At 40.4% G+C, this 21,329-nt stretch overlaps 1 protein-coding gene across 7 annotated transcripts in view; it reads right to left on the bottom strand.

Annotated features, from left to right (window-relative positions):
- The window catches only part of SYCP2L (synaptonemal complex protein 2 like), a 67,315-nt gene that overhangs the window by 8,801 nt on the left and 37,185 nt on the right, over positions 1 to 21,329 (bottom strand). For all 7 annotated transcript variants that reach the window (XM_070747250.1, XM_070747255.1, XM_070747251.1 and 4 more), the window contains exons 22-30: positions 19,311 to 19,372; positions 16,785 to 16,836; positions 14,444 to 14,493; positions 12,881 to 12,929; positions 9,594 to 9,750; positions 9,213 to 9,262; positions 3,030 to 3,156; positions 306 to 385; positions 47 to 116 (exon numbers count right to left, since the gene is read on the bottom strand). In XM_070747250.1, coding sequence (XP_070603351.1) covers positions 47 to 116; positions 306 to 385; positions 3,030 to 3,156; positions 9,213 to 9,262; positions 9,594 to 9,750; positions 12,881 to 12,929; positions 14,444 to 14,493; positions 16,785 to 16,836; positions 19,311 to 19,372 — 697 coding nt within the window. The remainder of the gene's footprint in view (positions 1 to 46; positions 117 to 305; positions 386 to 3,029; positions 3,157 to 9,212; positions 9,263 to 9,593; positions 9,751 to 12,880; positions 12,930 to 14,443; positions 14,494 to 16,784; positions 16,837 to 19,310; positions 19,373 to 21,329) is intronic.

Below are 21,329 nucleotides of genomic sequence, written 5' to 3'. Positions count from 1 at the left end.
CAGGCACAAATCTAATATTAAGAAAAAACTAAAAACCTAATTTTACCTGAAAATGTCCTCTTAGAATTGGGGATTTTATCTTCGAAAAGTACAGTATTAGCTGCAGCTTCATCTTTCTAGAAAGCATTAAAAAAAAGAAGAAGAAAAATATCCCAATTGCAATATTTTTCAAACAGATTTTAGTATTATAATGGAGCAATGCAATTGAAATAATCTGGTGTTTTATACATAAATACAAATAAACAAAATGCAGTATATATTTCATGCATTCCATCTGTGTACACATGTGTTTCCAAAACCTATACCTTGCTTGTTTTATCATCTGATGGACAGGACAAATAACCGCTGCTTAACGGGAAAGTGGCATCCATCATTTCTAAGCCATCTAAAAAAAAAGATAGTAAAACTACTTTAAAATGGAGTCTATTGAGGTCATGGTCACCCCAAAGGTGCTTTTTCAAGAGGCACCTGGATTTTTTTTCTTTTTCTTTCAAAATGTTTCACTTTTTAATGATTTTTATTCATTTATTTATTTGTCAAAATGAGCACTGATTGAGATTTGAAGTGGCCAGTTATCTTAATCAAGAAGCTTCTCCAGCTATGTGCTTAAAAACAAGGAAGTGCATTTGTCTCTTGGAGAAGCACCTTTGGGACTACTTTAAAACATAAATTTATTTGTATCCTGCCTTTATCATTTTACATCTTACTTTACTACATGTGTGTGAAAAGCAATACTAGCAGTCATAACACATTTTTTGTCTGTCAAGAGGTATTTTCCTAATGATTGGGGAGGGGTGAATCTTTTCTTAGATGAAAAGCATCACACAAATTAAGGATTAGTGTGAAAAAATTGTAAGTGTGAAAACATAAGTCATTTGTTTCAGTGCTGTTGTAACTTTCAATGGTCACTCAATGAACTGTATGCAAGTCAAGGACTAGCAGTAATGAATGCCCGAGTCCATAAAGTGGAAATCTAGAGTTCTCAAACTTCATCTTCCAGAAGCCTTCTGAATCTTCATACTTTGGTTCTCCCTCCTATTTTGGGGCAGTGGTTTTTGGATTTTTTTGATTCCCCTTACCTCATCTTCTTACTTCGGCAGCGACTGTCCTCCTCCTTCTCCTTCCACCCAAATTCCAAGCATGCATTATATGCTTTTACATTGATTCCTATGGGAAAAATTGCTTCTTCTTAAGAGTGTTTCTACTTAAGAACTTGGTCACGGAATGAATTAAGTTCTTAAGTAGAAGTACCACTATATCTGTATTCTTGCTACCACCATCTAACATTCAAGGGTCACCTCATTTTTTCAAATGTGTAAAAAAAAATATCCTTACAACCTATGTAGTTTTGATAATTAAAGGGTTAATATATAATAGTTGAAATAATTTCCTATAATATCAACTGTGGGCCACAGAGTGTTCTGTCTGGGTTCCCCCAGATCTCAACACCAACTGGAAAAAACAGCCAGACACGCTGGTAAAAGCAAAAGTACTTTATAGCTTGAAAAATAAACACAGAGAAAAACCTGTTCTTCCCAACAGGCAGGCTAGGAGACTTTACAGCAGAGTCCTGATGTCCAGACAATACAGCAAACTTCTTGCTGGCACACCCACCACTGTAGAGCATAAGACCCCCACCTTTTCCCCTCAAGGTTTCAGTATTCAAAGTCACAAACCAGAATTCCAAGACACCAAAGATCACAGCCAGGTCCCAGGACTCCCAAAGATAATACTCCACAAGCCAGGAAGGGTGGGTCTGCCTTTTAGCCTTTCCAGAGAGCACCACACCCAAACCCAGCTGTTGCCTCTTTAGTGCTGAAAGTACCTAGCCAATTGGTCCCTTCTTTGTGTTGCTCTTCTCTGTCGCAGATCGATTATTGCTTGTGCATTTTCCCCTAAGGAATCCAGGCTGCTTGCTGGGGAGAGCTCCCTCTCGGGGGCTTCTGGCTGTTCCCCCTCTTCCTCAGCCTGGGATTCCTCCTCCCCGTCTGCCTGCACCTCCTGTTCCTCATCCTCCCCCTCTGAGCAGGAAACCGACAGAAGATCAGCTGTTCCCTGAGGGGCCTCGGACGGAATCACAACACAGAGTATGTAGGATTATGACTAGAGAATGAATATTTCCTTTAGAGACGTATCATTCTCACAAGTGTTGAACAAAATCAAGCTTTGTTTTTTTTTTTAAAAAAAAATGTAAGCACGCCTTTCAATTTTAAACATTACAATACAGATAGAGTGGTACTTCTACTTAAGAACTTAATTCATTCCGTGACCAAGTTCTTAAGTAGAATCGTTCTTAAGAAGAAGCAATTTTTCCCATAGGAATCAATGTAAAAGCACATAATGCATGCTTGGAATTTGGGTGGAAGGAGAAGGAGGAAGAAGGAGAGGAGGACAGTCGCTGCCGAAGTAAGAAGGTGAGTTGAGGGGAATCAAAAAAATCCAAAACTTTAAGGCTTAAAAAAAAAGAGGGACTCTGAGGTGGCGAGGAGCACCTGCCTCCCATACACTGCCTCCCATACATTGGCTGCTGCTGCTGCTGCTGCTACCTGCTACCTCTTCCTTCCCATGCTGAAGGGCTCCCCTCTCCTCTCGCTCGCTCACTTTGAAGCTGGCGCCTTTCCTTCACTGAGGCGACTCCTTGGCTGCCCAGAGCGAAGGGAGTGTTTCTTTTTTCTGGGTGCTGGCAGAGGTTTATTCCCTGTCCAAGCGCCCAGAGAAAGGAAAATGCTTCATTCGCTCTGGACTGCCAAAGTCTCCTTAAGCATCACCAAAAGGCTCCTCTGGCAGCCCAGAAAAGCCCAAGATGGCCGGGATTAAAGCAGGAATGGCAGGAAACTGGCTGGGCCTTTGTGCCAATCTCAAATTTCCTGGGAAATTTTTCCGAGCTCGGGTTCTTAAGTAGAAAAGGGTTCTTAAGAAGAGGCAAAAAAATCTTGAACATCCAGTTCTTATCTAGAAAAGTTCTTAGAATATGATATATAGTTTTTGATTCAAGCAGAGTTCAAATGACATTGGACGGAGGCACTTACTTTGTCTAGTGTTCAGATTAGGAGTTGAACAAACAGGAACTGGGTAATGGTTTGCAGAGTAATGCATCTCTGACTCTGGCTGTGTTCTTCTTTGTATTTTATCCCAAGGCACTGTTGAATTTTCCACCTAGAGAAGAAACTGAAAGCATCAAATCAAATACCTAGCAACAGACGTAGCATGCACCTAGCATACAAGTTGTTTCACTTACTGTAGCTATATACAGGTAGTCCTTGGGTTACAACCTTTCATTCAATTGTTCAAAGTTATAATGGGGCTAAACAAGGGGAACTTACAATGGTTCTCAGCAGTGTTCCCTCTAATTTTTTTGGGGGGTGGGCGGAAAAGTATAGTGTCTGAGCGGCAGTCCCTTCGGGACTGGGTGGAACAGAAAAAATAAATAAACAAACAAACAAACAAACAAACAAATAAAAAACCCACCCTCAGTTTTGCCTCAGAGAATTTCAAAATAAAATACTGTACTGTGTGTCTATAACAGTGAGCTCATAATAGGGCAACTCTATCAATATCAAAATGTCACTTAAATAGTTGAGCTAGTTTCAAACTAGATTTTGATTTTCTTTCTCTCTTCCTTACTCCCATTCTTTTTCTTTCTCGTTTCCTTCCTCTCTTTTTTCTATCTGTTTCTCTCTCTTCCTCTCTTCCTCTCTCTCTCCTTCCCTCTCACTCTTTCCCTCTCGGCTTCTGGGCAGATTTGGAAAACTCTGAGTTGATGATGATTTTTAAGTGAGCGATTGCTCACTGCTCAGCTTAGAGGGAACTATGGTTCTCAGCGTTCCAGCCATTTGAACGCTGAAGTCACTTAAGTCATTTAATCATAATCTGAGCATGACACCTAATTTGCGATTATGGCCCTGCAGCAAGTCAGAAATAACCATGATTTCCTGTATTCCCTGCCAATTTCCCACAAGCAAAATCAACAGGGCAGCTCCCAAGGACATGTCCATGGGGAATTATTGACTCCCTCAGAGAGGGTTTGCAACTTGGGCGTCCTCCTTGATCCACAGCTGACGTTAGAACACCATCTTTCAGCTGTGGCAAGGGGAGTGTTTGCCCGGGTCCGCCTGGTGCACCAGTTGAGGCCCTATTTGGAGAGGGAGACTTTGCTCACGGTCACTCATGCCCTTATCACCTCGAGGTTTGACTACTGCAATGCTCTCTACATGGGGCTACCTTTGAAGAGTGTTCGGAAACTTCAACTTGTCCAAAATGCAGCTGCGCAAGCAGTCTTGGACCTTCCAAGAAATGCCCACATCTTGCCATCATTCCGTGGACTGCATTGGCTACCGATTAGTTTCCAGGCACAATTCAAAGTGTTGGTTATGGCCTATAAAGCCCTACATGGCATAGGATCGGAGACCGCCTTCTGCCGCACGAATCCCAGCAACTGGTGAGGTCCCACAGAGTTTGCCTCCTTAGGTTCCCGTCGACCAAACAATGTCGGCTGGTGGGACCTAGGGGAAGAGCCTTCTCTGTGGGAGTCCCGACCCTCTGGAATCAGCTCCCCCCAGAGGTTCGCACTGCCCCCACCCTCCTTGCCTTCCGAGCCTGGGACTCTTAGATCTTCCCCATGACCGTTGAATGCTCTAAGTATGATTGTTAAATGATTGGTCAATAAGTTTTTCTTTTAATTGTTTTTAAACTGTAGTATTAATTGGATTTTTTATCATTGTTCTGTTTTTATATATGCTGTGAGCCGCCCCGAGTCCTCAGAGAGGGGTGGCATACAAATCCAATTAAATAAATAAACAAATAAACAAACAAACAAACAAACAAAGGCAATTGGGACTCTGCCGGAATTGCCATCATTAAGTGATGTGGTCGCAAGACATCATGCTTTGTAATTGTATTGTTTAGCAACAGTTCCGAATCCCATATGCACATCTAACAGTGCAGTCAGGCGGTAGGGAAAGCAAGTAGGATGCTTGGCTGCATAGCTAGAGGTATAACAAGCAGGAAGAGGGAGATTGTGATCCCCTTATATAGAGCGCTGGTGAGACCACATTTGGAATACTGTGTTCAGTTCTGGAGACCTCACCTACAAAAAGATATTGACAAAATTGAACGGGTCCAAAGACGGGCTACAAGAATGGTGGAAGGTCTTAAGCATAAAACGTATCAGGAAAGACTTAATGAACTCAATCTGTATAGTCTGGAGGACAGAAGGAAAAGGGGGGACATGATCGAAACATTTAAATATGTTAAAGGGTTAAATAAGATCCAGGAGGGAAGTGTTTTTAATAGGAAAGTGAACACAAGAACAAGGGGACACAATCTGAAGTTAGTTGGGGGAAAGATCAAAAGCAACATGAGAAAATATTATTTTACTGAAAGAGTAGTAGATCCTTGGAACAAACTTCCAGCAGACGTGGTAGATAAATCCACAGTAACTGTATTTAAACATGCCTGGGATAAACATATATCCCTCCTAAGATAAAATACAGAAAATAGTATAAGGGCAGACTAGATGGACCATGAGGTCTTTTTCTGCCGTCAGACTTCTATGTTTCTATGTTGTCCTAATCTGAAGATTACCTACACTAATCAGAAAGTTCAACAACCTGAAAAAAAGTTCTTGTTAATTTATTCTGCAGTAGAATTTTAATAATTTTTCATTTAATAATATGCATGGATGATACTACTACTCAGATGAAAGTACATATTGTCTAAATTTGTTGCTGCTGGGAGTTGTGAAGGACAGGAAATCTAACTCCCATTGTTTATAACAAAGTCTGGTAAAAACCACAGCTAAGGTTTAAAGTCTTGGCTTTGCCTGAATAATAAAATTGAAATGACGATGAATGAATTACTATGTTTGTTGGTTTTTAATATTGTCTGGAATAAAGACTGGAGATTAAGAGGATCAAGTAAATCAAATTAAATTTAGAAACACTACCAAATTCTACAATCAAGAGATACTGATAATGTAAAATCTACGAGGAAAAAAAAGCAGCACAAAAGATCTTTTAAAAAAGCTAGGACAAAAAATAAAGCATGGCAAATTTTCAATCCAATCCTCCTATAAAAGAACTTGTAGAGTTGAATAAATATACCTCTTGAAAAGATTAATGTTATTTATTTAATTGGTCAAGCATGTATGAGGAAACAATTATTAAGTATGAACATAACAGACTGTATAGGTTTAAACCAGGGGTCCCCAAACTTGGCAACTTTAAGACTTGTGGACTTCAACTCCCAGAATTCTCCAGCCAGAGTATTCTGGGAATTGAAGTCCACAAGTCTTAAAGTTGCCAAGTTTGAGGACCCCAGGTTTAAACAGTTAGAGATGTGCATAAGAAACATAGAAACATAGAAGTCTGACGGCAGAAAAAGACCTCCTGGTCCTTCTAGTCTGCCCTTATACTATTTTCTGTATTTTATCTTAGGATGGATATATGTTTATCCCAGGCATGTTTAAATTCAGTTACTGTGGATTTATCTACTACGTCTGCTGGAAGTTTGTTCCAAGGATCTACTACTCTTTCAGAAAAATAATATTTTCTCATGTTGCTTTTGATCTTTCCCCCAACTAACTTCAGATTGTGTCCCCTTGTTCTTGTGTTCACTTTCCTATTAAAAACACTTCCCTCCTGGACCTTATTTAACCCTTTAATATATTTAAATGTTTCGACCTTTTTCCCCCTTTTCCTTCTGTCCTCCAGACTATACAGTTTGAGTTCATGAAGTCTTTCCTGATACGTTTTATGCTTAAGACCTTCCACCATTCTTGTAGCCCGTCTTTGGACCCGTTCAATTTTATCAATATCTTTTTGTAGAAATGAGTACAAATAATGGGAACAGTAGAAAAGGCATTTAATGCTGGTGCACTTATGCACGCCCCTTACAGACAACTTAGGAATGGAGTGACATCTACGGTAGACAGTTTTAGGTTAAAGTTTTGGGGGTTTGAGGATGTAACAACAGAGTCAGGTAGTTTATTCCAGTCATTGACGACTCTGTTGCTGAAGTCGCATTTTCTGCAATCAAGTTTGAAGCAGTTTACTTTGAGTTTCCATCTATTGTTTGCCTGTGCATTATTCTGGTTGTTGCTGAAGTAGTCATTAACCAGTAGGAGATTGCAGCAGACAATTTTGTATACTAAACTGTTGTGGTTAGCTCTGGCCCAGCTCCTGCTCCAAGGACTGTGGATGTGGGGGAGACATCCACATGCTGCAGGCCTGTTTTGCCCCCCCCCCCCCCGTGGAATCTGCTGATGAAGACTCCTCTGACCAAGAAGACATGAGTGACAAGGAGGAGGAGAGTGGGGCAGACAGCTCAGAAGGAGATCAATTATCTAGCTCCTCCTTGGATTCAGAACAAGAGTTAATGATACAGCCACGCATGCAGAGAGCGATGCATAGGCAACAATAACTGAGAGATTATTATCAAAGAAAATGAGGCCACCTGTGGTTGGGTGGGGCTGTGGTAATTAGTGAGGCTGCTATAAATAGCAGCCTGTGGGTTTGGCCATTGTGGAGGATTATCTGATCATTGTGTTTCGTGACTGCTTTACTGACTTGGACCTTTTGTGTGCTGATTTTTCCCCGCTTTAAAACTAAACCAGGGCAAAGTGTGTTTCACTTTGTGAAAGAAGAAGGACTGTGAATTACCTCACAGCTGCAAGCTAAGTATCACAGAACTGATAAGGGACTTGTACAAATTACCAGTTTGTTTGGAGACGAGTGCTCTTTGCTATACCAAAAGAGGGCGTGGTTTAAGTGAATTTTCATTATAAAGAACATTGTTTTGAATTTTCAAACGTGTGTGTGTCTGAAATTGTATCTGTGCATTTTTGGGAGGATTCTACCAGAGAGCTCGACAGAACACTAAACTTAGGTTAGACCAGTGTTTTTCAACCAGTGTGCCGTGAGACATGGTCAGGTGTGCCGCGAAGCTCAGAGAGAGAAAGAAAGCAAGAGATAAAGAAAAAGAAAGCAAGAGAGAGAAAGCGAGAGAGAGAAAGAAAGCAAGAGAGAGAAAGAGAACAAGAGAAAGAAAGCAAGAGAGAGAAAAAGCGAGAGAAAGAGAACAAGAGAGAGAGAGAAAGGAAGAGAGAGAGAAAGAGAACAGGAGAGAGAAAGAAAGCAAGAGAAAGAAAGAGAACAAGAAAGAGAGAGAAAGAGAGAGAGAAAGAGAACAAGAGAAAGAAAGCAAGAGAGAGAGAGAAAGAAAGAAAGAGAGAGAGAAAGAGAGGGAGGGAAGGAGAAAGAGAGAAAGACATAGAGGGAGGGAGGGAAGAGAGCAAAAAAGAGAGGAAGGAAGAGAAAGAAAGAGGGAGGGAGAGAGAAATAGAGCCAAAAGGAGGAAGAGAGAGAGATAATTTTTTTGTCCAAACTTTTTTTAGCCCCCACCCTCCCCCCCCACTCAATGTGCCCCAGGGTTTCGTAAATGCAAAAAATGTGCCACGGCTCAAAAAAGGTTGAAAATCACTGGGTTAGACCATAGGCGGTGTAGTTCCAGAATTCTAGATCTACTAGAATGGCTGTATTTCATTCATAGCTTGTTTGATTCCAGATGTATCCATAAGCGCAAGCATCCCAAGACTGAACACAGATTCTCCCTTGACAGACATTTTTGCCTCTGGTTTCACAAATAAAGGTTGGAGGTTAGGACTGGTACATGCGGTTACAAATCTAAAGTACTATTATATCAGAAATTATGTGTTATATTTCCTGGTCTATTTTGAACCTTTGTTATAGGCCAAGATTGCTTTCTTTGTTATAAAGTTCTTGGTATCTTTGTTATAATGATATTACTACTAGACCAATTATCTGTTTCCTCCATTTCTTCCTATGTATATATATATTAAAAAGTCTAGTGCTTGTTGGCAATATAGCGACATTCTTGAAGCAAATGACAGCCCACTGGAATGTTAATCCAATAGAATTCAATAGAAGTAAGGTACGCAGAGCATCAAAATAGTTTCCTTATACTTGGCTCTTCTTACTTACATCCTTTCTTTATATTCATAGAAATTCTAACATCGTACAAGGACAGTGAAAGGACAGGGAAATGTGAAAATAAAATAAAAGAGCAAAGATATTAGGTCAAATAGAATTCTACATGTTCTATATTCCTCAGAGCCACATCTATCAAAAGAAGAAAGGAAGAGAAAAGAAAAAAGAAAAGAAAAAGGAAATGAAAACAATTCCAGTTTTTCTTACTTTCTTTGCATCATAATCACTGCCACTGCTTGGAGATGACAAGGGCAATACTGTGAGAGGAAAAATGAAAATAATATGAAAGTTTGCAAGTATGAGCAGAGATAATACAGCTATATTTCCAACTACTTTCAACAAGTTAGAAGCAAAATGCAAACTTGGAAATCTTTAATATGTGATACTGAACACTGCCAAGTCTATAAAGACACCCACACACCAATGCTGCAAGCCTAAATCTGGGCTGAAAAGACTTGTGACCCCTAATATTTGCTTTAGAAGTTCTGGTTTAATTTTATCTACAGTTATTTGGAAAAAAAGTTGCACTGAACTAATTACTTCTAGCAAAGTTTTGAACAATAACTAGTTTCCAATCATTGTTTTTACCTTTTAGCTTGCTTTTGATTTTTGGTTTTTTCCTAGTGTAGTCTACCACTTTGGGCAATGTGTTGCTTTGGAAGTTATAAATCCAGCTTTTTTCACTCACATTGCTCAGAGAATCTGAGTTACTTTCAGAAAAGAGATGAGTCTTGTAGTTAGAAGGCTAGGAAAACATACAAGCAACAGTCAGTTCCACCCGAAAGGTAACTGCAATTACAATTTTTCATTCCAGAAGCATTTAAATGTATCACTCACTTTAAAAATCAACATTACTTAGCCAACCCTTAAGAGTCAGGTGTACTTATTTTGTTTTGGAATCACATTTCTCCATTAGGGGGGGAAACTATCTAAAATATTTAGCAAACCCTTTTTCAATATTATACAGAAACTGAATGTTCAAGGCATCAAAACAAATAGAACACACACACAGCGCTAAGGCAGGTACCTGCCCTGGTCTTAAAAATTGCAACACTCAATAAATATGTCTCTGGAGATTCTCAGTCATCCAGATCATGGTTGTCCCAAAGGTGCTTTTTCAAGAGGCAACTAGACTTCGTTTTTCTGATTTTTTTTCTTTGAAGATGTTTCCCTTCTCTTCCAAGAAATTTCTTCAGCTCTGTCTGGAGTTGTGAGGAATGAGTTTGGAAAGGGCTGTTTTAATTCTCCACCACCCAGTCAGAGTTGAAGAAGCTTCTTGGATGAGAAGCAAAACATCCTCATAGAAAAGCCAGAAAGTCCAGTAACAGAACTTTCAATCATATTAGAGCTTAAGATGAAAAACCCTTGCCTGAATCCCAAATGACACTGAGAGAGGCAAGACTGTAATGAATTAAAGCAGAGGTCCCCAAACTTGGCAACTTAAAGACTTGTGGACTTCAACTCCCAGAATTGAAGTTAAAATCCACAAATCTTAAAGTTGCCAAGTTTGAAGGCCTCTGAACTCAAAGATCTTTGCATTCCACGTTTCCTTCCTTGAATTCCTTACACCTGACTTACGTCAGCCTTCTTGGACATAGGACCTCCCAGGTATTATCTGGTCATAATTCTCAAAATTTGGAATCTACTGAGATATCACAACTCATAGATCTTTGGGGCATGGAGACTAAAAAAATTATGAAAAAAAAATATTAAGGGGGAAAATGATTGGTAACAATAGAGTTTTGGTATACAGTGTTCCCTCGCTTTTCGCAGGGGATGCGTTCCGAGACCGCCCGCGAAAGTTGAATTTCCGCGAAGTAGAGATGCGGAAGTAAATACACTATTTTTGGCTATGAACAGTATCACAAGCCTTCCCTTAACACTTTAAACCCCTAAATTGCAATTTTCCATTCCCTTAGCAACCATTCACCATGTTTATTTATTAAAGTTTATTAAAAAAATATTTATTAAAGGCGGATGAAAGTTTGGCAATGCCATATGACGCCATCAGGTGGGAAAAACCCACAAAGTATTTTTTAATTAATATTTTTGAAAAACCGTGGTATAGACTTTCCGCGAAGTTCGAACCTGCGAAAATCGAGGGAACACTGTATGTTGTTTGATTTTTTTCCCCCAAGAAAAAAGAAATGGAAAAATCTTTCAAGCAGCATGTTCCACATTTATAGAGTTGTTCTGGAAATAAGTGTCAGGCTCCTTTTTTTCATAGCTATACTTATCAATCCCAAGCTTGTATTGATTCTTTTATTGCTGTTGTATGCATCTGTATCGTTCTTCTATTGATTAGTTCATCATAATAAAATAAAAGTATGTTGCACTCTAACCCTGTGGATCTTGGGATAATGGGTGTCACAACATGATTTATCTGGCAGGTGCAAGATTGGTCTGATCTGATCAAGGCAGTTAAGTACAAAACAGGGGCAGAGAAGAAAGGAGGCTACATACTGAAGATTTTTTTATCTCTTGCTGAAAAACGTGCTGCCACGTTCTTTGTGGTAGAATTTAATGTCCACAAGATTTAATTTGATCAGATATCAGGTCTGGAAATTCCTTAGTGCTTTCAGAAATCTTCAGACTTTGAGTGTCATTCAGGGAAGCGAGGGAAACAAAATGACTTTCTGTCATTATAGAACGACTTTTATGTCTATTCTCAGATCTATTCTAGAGTAATTCTATGTGCTGGGCAATATAGAATTATAAAAGAACAGCAGAATCTTCCCCATTCTGGCATCCTCTAGATCTGTTTGGACTGATTACCAAAGCTGCAGTATTGGAATTCTGAAAACTGTACAGCTATTCCTTTTTTAGCGCCTGCCTTGTTTAGTGCCTGCAAATACCATTTTTCTAAAAGAAAGAAAAAATCCTTGACCAATGCACTCACTTGCAATTAAATTTCATGCAACAATGCAAGCCAGGGTGAAAGTAACATTGGCATAATTGCACAAGATAACTTTATCTGAATGTATTGGCAACAACCAGAGATTCCCCTCCCGCCCCGCCTCTCTGTTTAGCAACCATTTTCATGTGTACTTCCAATTCATCAGGAGGACTAGATTGAGGGAGACCAGAATGTTCCTTCCCAGATGCATCCCTGGCATCTCTCCTTCAAAAGGATTAGTTTCATTCCAGTATCAGTTAAATCGTGGCCATTCTTTAAAAACAAAACAAAGCGCTTAAGCCAGTGATGGCGAACCTATAGCACAGGTATCACAGGTGGCACACGAAGCCAGATCTGCTGGCATGCAAGCTGTTGCCCTAGCTCAGCTCCAACGTGCAAGTGTGTGCTGACCAGCTGATTTTTGGCTCGCACAGAGGCTCTGGGAGGATGTTTTTGCTTCCAGAGAGCCTCCGGGGAGATGGAGGAGACCATTTTTACCCTCCCCGAACTCCAGGGAAGCCTTTGGAGTCTGGGGAAGGCGAAACACGAGCCTACTGGGCTCACCAGAAGTTAGTAAACAGGCCGTTTTCAGCTTCCGGAGGGCCTCTGGGGCATGGGGGAAGCTGTTTTTGCGCTCCCAGGCATTGAATTATGGGTGTGGGCACTCATGCATGCTTGATAGCGTCCACACATGCTCTTTTGGCACCCACGTAAAAAAAGGTTCACCATCACGGGCTTAAACTGATCTAGATATATGAAAGAGGAATAGAAGAAGTTCAGATGGTGAGAGATGGCGGATCTCTCATTTTATGCACCGCTCAAATAGCAGGTAATATGTTAGGCAGAAGTAAGCAAATGTCTTAAAAGTTCAGAAAGAAGGCATTTTACAGTCACAGCTCTGAATTCACAAATATTTGGGTGTCTGAAGTGCTTATAAACTGTAATATAGGCTATAATAAATATAAAAATTGGACATTACCAGACTTCTCTCAAGCATCTTAAGTTTCCTATTTCCCATTTCCAGACTCCTGCATGCAATATAAGACTATGAATGAAGGAGACAGCGTTTGCAGAAAAAACATTTTTCTACAAAATCCTATAAGTCAGTGCCACCAGTAAATAAAGATTATATTTCCTAAACATTCCTGGTTATATATTTCCACCTGTACATTTCTGCTAAATGCAGTTTATGTTGGAATTAATATGTCCTACTTGAATATAATCTAGCCAAGCAAGACTCAAAAGCTCAAGAAATGAGAGTCCCAACGTCATTATCTCAAAACACTTTCCAATGTACAGTGGTACCTCATCATACGAACTTAATTGGTTCCAGGAGGAGGTTCGTAAGGTGAAAAGTTCATAAGATGAAACAATGTTTCCCATAGGAATCAATGTAAAAGCAAATAATGTGTGCAAATCCTTCAGGAAAATCCCAAACTTTAGAAGGAAGGTGAACAGAGGGCAGGGAGGAGCAGCTAAAGGGGGCGGGTGGAAGAAGCAAGGCTAGGCTAAAGGGTGAGTGGGAAGGAAGAAAGGCAAGGGGGGCGCCCCTCCCTTTTCTTTCTTCAAAAGACACCCTTTCAATGCCTTTGCAAGCACGTTGTTCTCTGCAAAATCTTTCCTCCAAGCTGCCCCTCCCTTTACTTTCTTAAAAAGACACCCTTTCAATGCCTTTGCAAACACGTTGTTCTCTGTAAAATCTTTCCTCCAAGCTGCCCCTCCTTTTTTTCTTAAAAAGACACCCTTTCAGTGCCTTTGCAAGCACGTTGTTCTCTGCAAAATATTTCCTCCAAGCTGCCCCTCCCTTTACTTTCTTAAAAAGACACCCTTTCAGTGCCTTTGCAAGCACGTTGTTCTCTGCAAAATATTTCCTCCAAGCTGCCCCTCCCTTTTCTTTCTTAAAAAGACACCCTTTCAGTGCCTTTGCAAGCACGTTGTTCTCTGCAAAATCTTTCCTCCAAGCTGCCCCTCCCTTTTCTTTCTTCAAAAAAAGGGGGGGGAGAAACCCCTTCATCCCAGCAGCAGCTGCTTGGGTTTGTAAGGTGAAAATAGTTCGGAAGAAGAGGCAAAAAAATCTTAAACACCGGGTTCGTATCTTGAAAAGTTCGTTAGAAGAGGCGTTCGTAAGATGAGGTACCACTGTATTAAGAAAGGCACAAGATCCCCATAGATATTCTAACCCAGTATGCTCTTAAGAGGTCATAGGGAAGGAGTCACATGAATCCCAAGAATTATCCAAGTGTATAACAATATCCTCCCTCCCTTCCCAACCACTGAGAGTTATAATATTTATGAACAAGTAACACTATGACCAATCCTCTTATTTATGTGCTTTGCAGGTCTGTAAAGGAAAGGAAAGCTGAATTAAGTTGATAAGCTTAATTGCACTGTTCACTTGCTTCGCTGAACAACTGAGTTGCAATCTCAATTGTAGTTCCTAAACAATGACTACCTGCATCACACTTTTTCTTTGACTTTTCACACTGACTACCTAATGCATGTTATAATTCTATACCAATAGAACGGCAAAAAGTTCTCGTACTGGTGCAAAGTGTTCTTCCGGACAAATTGTTTTCGCTTCATTTTCAAGACCTGAAAACAAATCAAAATGAAAATTATTTCAAAAGAGGAAACAGAAAAATGGGACAATGATTTTAAGGCAAAGCAGGAATAATATTATTCCTTAAAAACTAAGTGATATTTGCAAACATCTAGCCGAACTTGGTTTTAATCCAGACAAATGAACAAATAAATCATGTCTGTTTCTGAATATATGTTGGTGGGATTTGTTCTCAACAATTCCAAGGGTCTTCTTAGCAACATACAGTTCATGTCTTGTCACAAGTAAATTAATAATAAATTAATATTTTCCAAAGCTGTGGAAATAATGTTAAATTATAACATTTTGAATCTAAGTACCGTATTTTTCGGTGTATGGAACGCACCCAGATTTTAAAGGAGAAAAACAAGGGAAAAGGTATTCTGAACCAAGTGGTGTAGTATTATATTGTTTAATAAAATACCAGTGTAGCAGAATACTTTTTACAGCCGTATATACTTTTTAAAACCATGTACACTTTTTAGAAACATCAAACTTGACAGCTTCAAGCAACTAACAGAATTCCTCCACTAGTCATGCTACCTTCGGAATGGGTGATAAAGTCCACAAGCCTTGCCAGATTTGAAGACCCTGGCACCCCTAACTTCTAACCCAGGGGTCTTGAAACGTGACAGCTTTAAGACTAGTGGGCTTCAACTCCCAGAATTCCTCCACCAGTCATGTTACCTTAGGAATGGGAGTTGAAGTCCACAAGCCTTAAACTTGCCAGGTGGGAAGACCAAAGTCAAGTTTCACCCAAATCCAGCTTATTTGACCCCTATGACAATCATTAAGTGTTGTACCCTCATGATTTTTGACAAATGTATCTTTTCTTTTATGTACACTGAGAGCATATGCACCAAAGACAAATTGCTTGTGTGTCTAATCTCACTTGGCTAATAAAGAATTATATTCTACTCTACTCTACTCTGAAACCCTGTGTAAAGCCTTAGATGATCTTGAAAAAGTTAAACAGGGTTAGGTGGGAATCTGCTGCTTACTTGTATAGGAGACTACAGGGGGAAACCACTGTAGGCCAGGTAATGAGGGCCAGGTAATTTATCCAGTGTTTCCAAGAAAATAACTTGAACCCATCCATGTGATCCTTCCCAGAAGTGGTGCCCCATTTTGAAGCCTTGTCGGCTTTCAACCACAGGCATTCCTAGGCATGAGTCATTCCCTTTCATGTGTTTCTTTGACCGAATTCATGGAAAATGCTTCATTTGAACTAGTTGAAACCCACAACAGTTCTCCCATATCCCCAATGCCTTCAAATCCCAGTCCACCTGCAACAATTGAGGGCCGTGAGCAAGGAAAGCCTAGCCACATTTTGGAAGAAGTGGGCGAAACGTGGAAATGTATCTCCCCGGGATTCCTTCACCAACTCTCCTAAGGCTGCTGGGCTTACCTTTCCCAACTCGGCTCAGCCCACCTTTCCCCTCCGCTCCCTCGCCTGCGTGTGTGTATGTGCGAAAGAGAGAGAGAGAGTGCGCCAGAGGGGTGCAACTACCCAGACACAAGCGGTGTCTGCGCCAATTTCAAAGCCTCCTGCGTGACCAATTCTGTCTGGAAGCCATGTCACCTGTTTTAGCCTACACTCACAAAGCACTTTTCCTACCATTTAGGACCTGACGCTCTTCTCTCGGGGTTGGGAGAACAGAGTCACAAGTGCTGCCTTCAAGCTCCGCACAGGGCGGCCACAGGCGCCTCCGGCATTCTTTGCCCAGGCAAAAGATGAGGAGGGGAGGTTCTCGTGTGTTCTCCTCCTCCACATCTTTTGCCTGGGCGAAGAATGCCGGAGGCGCCTGTGGCCGCTCTGTGCGGAGCTTGAAGGCAACGCTTGTGGCTCTGTTCTCCCTGACATCAAGCAGCTTTTAAGCGATACTCTATATTGTTAAACAGGTATGAAATTAGACATTTATGTAAATTCTTGATTCAGTCTTAGACGAACCTTCATCCTGTAAAGAATGAGATATTCACTAAGTTATGATAAGAGCTGGATTATAAACTCTTCTCAAATTTTACTACAGGTAATGAATTATTTATGCCACACTGTGAAAATAAAAAGGAACTGAACTTAAGATGACTGAAATCATTAACTATTACTCTAACTATGAGGACAGAAGAGATGAAGGACACCACTAATATTGTTAATAGATATTTTTCCGAAGAAATTTTATCCGGGATTGTTGAAGCATCCACAGCAACCTAACAGAATGTAAACCATCAATCAATTCGCCTGCAAACATTCCCCACTGAAATAATTTTTTAATTACATTTTTACCATATCATGTGTGCTTGGACCAGATGAAAAGTCATCTTCCTCTTCATCCCTCCTAAAAAATAAATGCCTTGTATAAGTCACTGATTATTTTCAGATACGTTATATACACGCATGTGCACACGCACACACAAACACACACACACACATATGCCATATAAAGGGCACTATGGCTATAGAGGATTAGGCTTTCTCAAAAACACAACACTCCAAGAAGTGCATAGAAAAACTGGCTGTCCTTCTATGACAGGACTGCATCAACCTTTTTAAGACTTAACTTGAATGATGCTGTGAAAGGTCTATTAAGGCAGTGTTTCCCAACCTTGGCAACTTGGAGATATCTGGACTTCAACTCCCAGAATTCCCCAGCCAGCATTCGCTGGCTGGGGAATTCTGGGAGTTGAAGTCCAAATATCTTCAAGTTGCCAAGGTTGGGAAACACTGCATTAAGGAATAAATTAGGCCATGATAATACAATCTGTTCTATCGAGCTCTCTGGTAGAATCCTCCCAAAAATGCATAGATACAATTTCAGACACACACACGTTTGAAAATTCAAAACAATGTTCTTTATAATGAAAATTCACTTAAACCAAGCCCTCTTTTGGGATAGCAAAGAGCACTTGTCTCCAAACAAACTGGTAATTTGTACAAGTCCCTTATCAGTTCTGTGATACTTAGCTTGCAGCTGTGAGGCAATTCACAGTCCTTCTTTTTTCACAAAGTGAAACACACTTTGCCCTGGTTTAGTTTCAAAGCGGGGAAAAATCAGCACACGAAAGGTCCAAGTCAGTAAAGCAGTCATGAAACACAACGATCAGATAATCCTCCAAAATGGCCAAACCCACAGGCTGCTCTTTATAGCAGCCTCACTAATTACCACAACCCCACCCAACCACAGGTGGCCTCATTTTCTTTGATAATAATCTCTCAGTTGTTGTTGCCTATGCATCGCTCTCCTCTCCGCATGCGTGGCTGTATCATTAACTCTTGTTCTGAATCCAAGGAGGAGCTAGATAATTGATCTCCTTCTGAGCTGTCTGCCACTCTCCTCCTCCCTGTCACTCATGTCTTCTTGGTCAGAGGAGCCTTCATCAGCAGATTCCACCGGGGGGGAGGGGAAAAACAGGCCTGCAGCATGTGGATGTCTCCCCCACATCCACAGTCCTTGGGGCAGGAGCTGGGCCAGAGCTAACCACAACAATCAATAAACTGGCTGTCAACATCTGAGATAGTGACATTGCAGCTATGCTCAAACAACTTCAAAGTCGCCACAGAAAAGGAGGGGTAGGAAAGTTGTATGGGGTGCGCTACTGGGTGTCGAGTGCTGTGATGGGCGCACGGAGTGGGGATGCCACTGACTCGGAGAGATCCTGGAAGGATGAAGCACCAATGGCTGGAGAGGCTTTGCTGGAGCAGGCCTGGAGCAACACATTGCATTGGTGCTTGCTGAACCATCATAATCAGCTGGCTGGTGGAAGCTTGTAATGCTGGCTAGATTCCCATTTCACTGTGGGTCGAGTAGAGAGATCAGTAAAGGGGAATTGCTCTACCAATGGTGTGACCTCGTTTCTTACTGGCTAGGCTCGGAACCATGATACTGGTACAAAAACAAAATGCAACTTTTAACGGAATCAGATTTGATAAGTTGCCACCCATATATTTCATACTCTCTCTTTGTCAGATACCCATGGCCGTCTTCAGAGAGGGGCGGCATACAAATCTAATAAACTATAACTATAAACTATTTTGCAAAGGCTTGGAGGCTTTGATCTGCTGTTTTAAGATAAGACTTCTAGTAGCTTTCCATCTGATCATTCAAGATCGACGTTATGATACTGACTCAACTAAAGTGTTCTTGGGACATTGATGACAATAAAAGCATCTTAGGCATCATTTCTGTGTATTTTTAACAGGAGTGAAAGTTCCCCCTCGCTAAACTATATTAGATTAGATTAGATTTATTGGATTTATATGCCGCCCCTCTCCGCAGACTCGGGGCGGCTCACAACAATGGCAAAAACAGTACATAGTGACAAATCTAATATTTACCAATCTAATTACAGTTTTAGGTTAAAAAATTCATAAAAGCAACCCCAATATATCTAAAAAAAACAAGCACACAATCAATCATACACCAAAACAATATGGGCAAGGGGAGATGTTTCAATTCCCCCATGCCTGACGGCAGAGGTGGATTTAAAAGAGTTTACGAAAGGCAAGGAGGGTGGGGGCAATCCTAATCTCTGGGGGGAGCTGGTTCCAGAGGGTCGGAGCCACCACAGAGAAGGCTCTTCCCCTGGGTCCCACCAGACGACATTGTTTAGTCGATGGGACCCGGAGAAGGCCAACTCTGTGGGACCTAACCGGTCGCTGGGATTCGTGCGGCAGAAGGCGGTCCCGGAGATATTCCGAATATTACATTAGTTCCTCTAAAACGGTGATGAAAATCTCAGGCTTAATGTAAGATACTGTGATTTCATGTTTCCTGTGTATCCATTTAAAAGAACTTGAGAAACAGTTCCTTACTTTTCTTCCACCATTTGCTCACTTGGACTTCTTGCTTCTTTTTCCTTCCCTAGGGTATCCTCCTGGAGCAGAAAGATAAAGGCGCATGCTTAACCATTTCCAAAATATTTATTTTGCTTCAAAATGTTTTGGACAAAAATAAACACTCCCTGCACTTGTTGGAAAATGCTAGGAAGAAGGGAATGAAACAAACAGACAAAAACAAACAGATCATGAAAACACCATTAAGATACTAATACCATTAAGCCGTATTAGTATCTTAACAGCAAAAGCAGTTTCTTGCAGAATCATTTCAATTTTTGCAAACAACAACAAAGAGAAAAAAACCTCAACAACAACGAATTGCCAGAATCTCACTCTGTGGCTTCTTTGTTTTTGTTTTAATAATTTTTATTGGAGAATTTTCTTTGTTTTGTAGCACAATTTCAATCTTTACAGCACTCCGGTATCAGTATAACTCATAAGTGCATACCATGTTCTTCCTTTCCATTTATATACATATCTGTTCTATACATTGTGTCATTATTATAATTCCATATATCTTATCTTTTAACTTTAAAGTACCTCTTAAATTACATTTACATTCTTATCCGTTACTTCTATTCTCTAACCAGTTATACCATGTGTATATCAAATCAAATGGTATTTCATTTCTCCTCTTTCTTTATTTCCATTGTTAGCCTATCCACTTCCGTGCGTTCTCCTGTGGCTTCTTTTCATTGCATTATCATTTCCTCCTTATTTTACTACCTACTCTGTGGAGTCCTTGGAGTCTCTGAGCTTGTTTGCTTGCAGGCATTTAATTACCCAACTAGGTAACATCATGGGTGCCTGTGCTGATAGACTAAAGCAGTGGTCCTCAACCTTTCTAATGCCGCAACCCCTAAATAATGTTCCTCATCTTGTGGTGATCCCCAACTGTAAGTCTAATGCCAATTCTCCCAACAGAGCTTTAAGATGATTGGCAGGAAGGTCAGAGGGACACCCCCATTGTAAACGCCTGATTGGTCGGATTGTAAAAATATGTTCTAAGGTGCCATAATAGAAGCTTTAGTTCCTAACCCCATGGAAAATTTGTCTTTTCCTATGATTTTAGGCGACCCCTGTGAAACGGTCATTCAATGCCCAAAGGGGTCCCAATCCCCAGGTTGAGAACCACTGGACTAGAGGGATATTTAGCTCAGATTAAGAGCTGTTTCTTTAAGAGATTGCATTAGAGGAATGTGGTTGGAGATTGCACTCTGGGTAATGTAGTCCATGATATGTGACCACATCTGTGTTCTTATTGGCCATCAAACTATACCTAAGGTGCTGGGTAATTGTGTCATGCACACCAGCAGCCATTTTTAAGTCTTAACAAACGACCATGCAACAGCTGACAGACGGGGAGAAATAAATCTCTTTTCACCTACGTGTAATGGGACAGATTATGGACATAAACTGAGGAGGTTCATCTCATTTGTAAATCTATGAAGATACCAGACAATAAATGTAATATGTATGATTTTCCCATTTGTGTGGCAAAACCTGACATTCACTCACACTGATGATATTACCTAGTTGGGTAAAGAAACATCTGCAAGCAAACAACAAATCTCAATGAATAACAAGGATTCCGCAATTCATATATTGTGGAGATACAATATATTTCTCTTTTTACTGGAAGTACCTAAACCAGTTCACCAGTGAACCTTCATTTGTTGCAAATTTCCATCCTCCACTTTTGCCATTCCCTTTGCTACCTCAAGTCTGCTGGTAATGGGGTTCATATATCTATAAATGATGCTGATTTACAAGACAAGCATTTCTATTAACCAGTCATCTATGAATCCTAAACCTTCACTGTTTTAATCAACCTTATTTTTCCATTAAATAATTATCATATGAAATCAGTAATAAAAACAAAAGGCAAAGAAAGTAAATTATTTTCCCCAAAGCAACCATGCTGAATTCACCTTTGCTCAACTCTGCGACCTCTTCATGTGTTGGCTATGAATTCATTGAAAATTACAGGAGCTG

Source organism: Erythrolamprus reginae, chromosome 3 (assembly GCF_031021105.1).
Source record: "Erythrolamprus reginae isolate rEryReg1 chromosome 3, rEryReg1.hap1, whole genome shotgun sequence".
NCBI lineage: Eukaryota > Metazoa > Chordata > Lepidosauria > Squamata > Dipsadidae > Erythrolamprus > Erythrolamprus reginae.
This window is presented reverse-complemented; position numbering and strand designations above follow the sequence as displayed.